This window comes from Otolemur garnettii, unplaced genomic scaffold (assembly GCF_000181295.1).
Source record: "Otolemur garnettii isolate 467f Iridium unplaced genomic scaffold, OtoGar3 scaffold00019, whole genome shotgun sequence".
Lineage (NCBI taxonomy): Eukaryota > Metazoa > Chordata > Mammalia > Primates > Galagidae > Otolemur > Otolemur garnettii.
The window spans coordinates 8,404,541-8,409,365 of NW_003852414.1; the positions used below are offsets into that span (position 1 = coordinate 8,404,541).

Below are 4,825 nucleotides of genomic sequence, written 5' to 3' on the forward strand. Positions count from 1 at the left end.
GACAGCTTGAGGCTCTGTCTCAAAAAAAAAAAAAAAAAAAAAATAGAATTTGGGGCTGGGTGTGGTGGCTCACACCTTTAAAATAAAATTTTATACTTCCTTCTGATTATAAATCAAAATAAATTTTATTTAAAGAAATACGGATTTTTTTCCCCCAAACCACTGCTTACTCTATTCTTTCTTTTCTTTCTTTTTTTTTAGAGACAGAGTCTCACTTTGTTGCCCTCGGTAGAGTACCATAGCATCACAGCTCACAGCAACCTCCAGCTCTTGGGTTTAGGCGATTCTCTTGTGTCAGCCTCCCAAGTAGCTGGGACTACAGGTGCCCACCACAACGCCTGGCCATTTTTTGTTGCAGTTGTCATTGTTGTTTTAGCTGGCCCCGGGCCACGTTCAAACCCGCCAGCCCTGGTGTATATGGCCGGTACCCTAACCACTGAACTACCGGCACCTCCCATCATGTACATTTTATTAAACTCAAGTAATACACACACCTAGGCCTCCCCAAGAGCTAGGATTACAGGTGTGAACCACCACGACCTGCTTTATTTATTTATTTATTTAATCATTGTTGTTTAGCAGGCCTGGGCCGGGTTCAAACCACCCAGCCCCGGTGTATGTGGCCAGCACCCTAACCACTGAACTATGGGTGCTGAGCCACACACCCAGCTTTGAAACCCTTAACAGCAAAGACACAAAATGAGATTTATACTGTAAAGAGGAATGGTAAAGAGCAATAATACAGTGATTTCTGAACTCTATTTTTGTTGCTGTGAACTACATTTGATACATTTACTACCAAGTCAGTTGGATTCATCTTACTCCAGTTTTGCACCCAGAGCCTCACGAAGTATATATAAGTCACACATCTCTGGACATATCTTGACCTAAAAAAGCACCATTGCCCTAAGGAAAAAAAAATTTTTCCTAGTGTGATAGTCAATGTATTAAAAACATAATTTAGGGGCAACACCTGTAGTTCACTGAGTAGGGTGCCAGCCCCATATACCGAGGGTGGCGGGTTCAAACCTGGCCCCAGCCAAACTGCAACAAAAAATCGCCAGGCGTTATGGCGGGCGCCTGTAGTCCCAGTTACTTGGGAGGCTGAGGCAAGAGAATTACCTAAGCCCAAGAGCTGGAGGTTAATGTGAGCTGTGACACCACGGCACTCTACTGAGGGGAACAAAATGAGACTGTCTCTGAAAAAAAAAAAACATAATTTAGGGGTCAGACATAGTGGCTCATGCCTATAATCTTAGCACTCTGAGAGGCTGAGGTGAGTTGATTGCTCAAGTTCAGAAGTGCGAGACTAGCCTGAGCAAGAGCAAGACTCCATCTCTAAAAATAGCCAGGTGTTGTGGCAGGTACCTGTAGTCCCAGCTACCCAGGAAGCTGAGGCAAGAGAATCGCCTGAGCCTAAGAGTTTGAGGTTGCTGTGAGCTGTGACTCCATGACACTCTACCAAGGATGACAAAGTGAGAGTCTATCTCAAATAAAAAAAAAAAAGGTAGGCAGTAGAAATAGGAGATAACTGAAAATAGCAGTGTAGTTTTAATCTTTCTTAGGAAAACAGTATAACACCCATTGTTTCATCTCCCTGTTACTTAAAAGTGTGGCCAAAGGAAAAAAAGTTAAAAAAAAAACAAAACATAAACTGTGTCTCTACCATTAATTAATAAAATTAGATAGAAGAAAATGGGTAAATTTTACTCAATGTGTCAATTCGACTTTTTATTACTGAAGTATGTTCTAAAATTTATATTAATATTTAAAGTAAAGAAAAATAGTTATCAAACCAAGAAAGTTTTAGATTAGCTTTCCTTTTCTGCTTTGAAAAGGTCCTTTGTTATTGTGTTAGTGACATAGTTAAGAGCCAAAAGAACTAAAGTCTTTCCTCTGTTACAGATAAAGTCCATTAAATGAAAATTGTGAAAATGTAACAAAGGGCACAACTCTGAGCAGTGTAGAAGATTAGAAAATGAATATAAAAAAACTGTTCTAAATCTACTAAATAGAAATAATTACAGAGATTAATACCATCAAACCATGTGACAAAAACACTATTCCTTTTTACAGATTTTCTTTATGATCAAAGATAATTCATTTCAGATTATCAAGCTTACATGTCACAACTTCTGATCCATATCCAAAATAAAAATGGTCCTGTATAAAATGTGTCTAAGATAGATCATCTTTAATTGCTTTTTTCTGCTTTTACCCCCGTGGTTTTCAATTCCATCTTAAAGACAAGAATAAGATCAATTTTAAAAGCTTTGATTTAGAGTGGTGCCTGTGGCTCAGTGAGTAGGGTGTCAGCCCCATATACCGAGGGTGGTGAATTCAAACCCAGCCCTGGCCAAACTGCAACACCAAAAAATTTTTTTAAAAAAGCTTTGAATTCTTCATAAATTTGTTCCTCAAAACCATACCTTGGCCACACTTAAAATAGCTATTTAACAAGGAATGAATGCCCTTCTTTGGTAGTTAAAGCAGAACCTGAAAGCACCCTTATCTTATTCTCCTTCTGAAGCATCTATGCACTGACAGAAAAATGCTTGGTACTGAGGTGTCCAGTGGTAGAAGTATCTCAATTTATGAGTCAAAACCTCTATGAAAACATTGTTAGGCAATCATGTTAATTATTTCTCCTAAATAAAAAAGTTCCAAAGTAGAAATGTTTTTAAGACCATTAGGTACTTCCCGGACTGCAGAGTAAGGGACATTAATATTTTTAATTCTATATCTTCTTACTCTCACACATCCTCCAGGAGTTGGCTATAGAGAAAGACAGGGAAAATGATAAAAAGCAACAACAAGGGCGGCACCTGTGGCTCAAAGGAGTAGGGTGCTGGCCCCATATGCCAGAGGTGGCGGGTTCAAACCCAGCCCTGGCCAAAAACTGCGAAAAAAAAATAGCAACAACAAAATGAAACATCATATCACATCTTAAGGAAAAAACACCTGCTCTGAATATTTCTGTTTTCTACTATGAATTATTTTTCCTACCTTTTTCATTTCTTCAACATATGCAATCATGGCTTCCTCTTTGGTCATATCACCCAATGAATTCCAAGCATCCCTAGAAATGAAAATATACAAATTGGAAAGATAACTTATTTTCAATTGCTCAGAATACGATTCATAATTGATGCTATATAGGGTCATTTATTCAAAACAGACACTCCTTAAAGCTATGTTATGTTTCCAAATTATCCTCTTTTTTTTTGTTTTAGACAGAGTCTCACTTTGTTACCCTCAGGAGAATGCCATGGCATCACAGCTCACAGCAACGTCAAATTCCTAGGCAAAAGCAATTCTCTTGCCTCAGCCTCCTGAGTAGCTGGGGCTACAGGTGCCAGCATCAACACCCACCTATTGTTTTCTATTTTAGCACAGGTGGGGCCTCACTTGACTCAAGCTGGTCTTGAACTCCTGAGCTCAAGGGATCCTCCTGCTTTGGCCTCTCAGAGTGCTAAGATTACAAGTGTGCCAGTACAACCAGCCTGTTCGTAAGTATTTTCTAAGAACTCTTCAAATGTTTTTTTGGGGTGGCATTCTTTTTTTGGCTGGGACTGGGTTTGAACCTGCCATCTCCGGCATATGGGGCCAGCACCCTACCCTTTTGAGCCACAGGCACCGCCCTCTCTTCAAATGTTTTTATATCATTATAAAGAACAGTAACAGTGGCTCGGCGCCTGTGGCTCAAGTAACACAGTGGTTATGGCCCCAGCCACATACAACAAGGCTGGCGGATTCAAACCCAACCCTGGCCAGCTACTCGGGAGGTTGAGGCAAGAAAATCGCTAGAGCCCATAAGTTTGAGGTTGCTGTGAACTATTATGCCACAGCACTCTACCAAGGGCCACAGAGTGAGACTCTGTCTCAAAAAAAAAAAAAAAAAAAAGTGATGGCTTAGATAAGAGTTAGTGTGGCAGTACTTGAGTCATATTCTTGGTTATTTATTACCTCCAAGGCTCAAAGCAAACGATGTCACTTGACAAACAAAGGTCATTATTTTTCTTGGCAAGTAAAAGAGGCAGTTAAAGTTTGCTCATTTACCTTAGAGTGGGAGTTGCTTTTGGATTAAAATAGAGAAAAAGTCCATAAAAGGAAAGATCAACTGAAAATGCTTTTTATTTTTAATGCACCCACCCCTTTTGGTTTTATTGTTTTCCCCTCTTCCTTGAGAGGTTCCCATTTGTGTAGAATTGTGTTACGAGCACCTGGAGAATCAAAATTGTACCCAGTACCTACGACACTTTATGTACAAAATATAATAATATGTAAGCACATAAGTAACAGCCGTATAATTATACAATTAAAATTAAAATTCTTTCATGGCTCTCTATATAAAATTACCATTTATATCTTCCAATGGGATCCCAAAATGCAGGTCTTGAAAGTTTACAGGGTCCTTCAGTTGCCTGTTTATAGAAGCTATAGAACTTAAGCATCATTTCATTTGTTGGCTGGAATGAACCTATTGGAAACATACATTGAATATAGATCATTGGGGAATACAGTTGATAATCTACGGTTATAAATTAGCTTAGCTGGACTAATAATGATTTTATATCTCTTTAAAAGTTCAGATAATAATTTTTTTCTACCTTATAGACACAAAAGTCATGGCTCTGTAGTTGCTTATTCCTTTGATTTTAAAAAACGCAGAGATTCTAAACTTACTAACAAGGCCTAAGACAGTTCAATAAATAAAAGAACAAATTGGCTCAGCGCCTATAGCTCAACCGGCTAAGGCGTCAGCCACGTACACCTAAGGTGGCGGGTTCGAATCCCCAGCCCGGACCCGCCAAACAACAATGAC

General features: G+C 39.1%; 1 protein-coding gene across 1 annotated transcript in view; it reads right to left on the reverse strand.

Moving 5' to 3' along the window:
• Positions 1 to 4,825, reverse strand: part of ACBD5 (acyl-CoA binding domain containing 5) — a 41,712-nt gene that overhangs the window by 31,050 nt on the left and 5,837 nt on the right. The window contains 2 exon segments of the mRNA XM_003786736.3: positions 3,007 to 3,079; positions 4,360 to 4,480. Of these exon segments, the coding sequence (XP_003786784.1) occupies positions 3,007 to 3,079; positions 4,360 to 4,480 (194 nt within the window).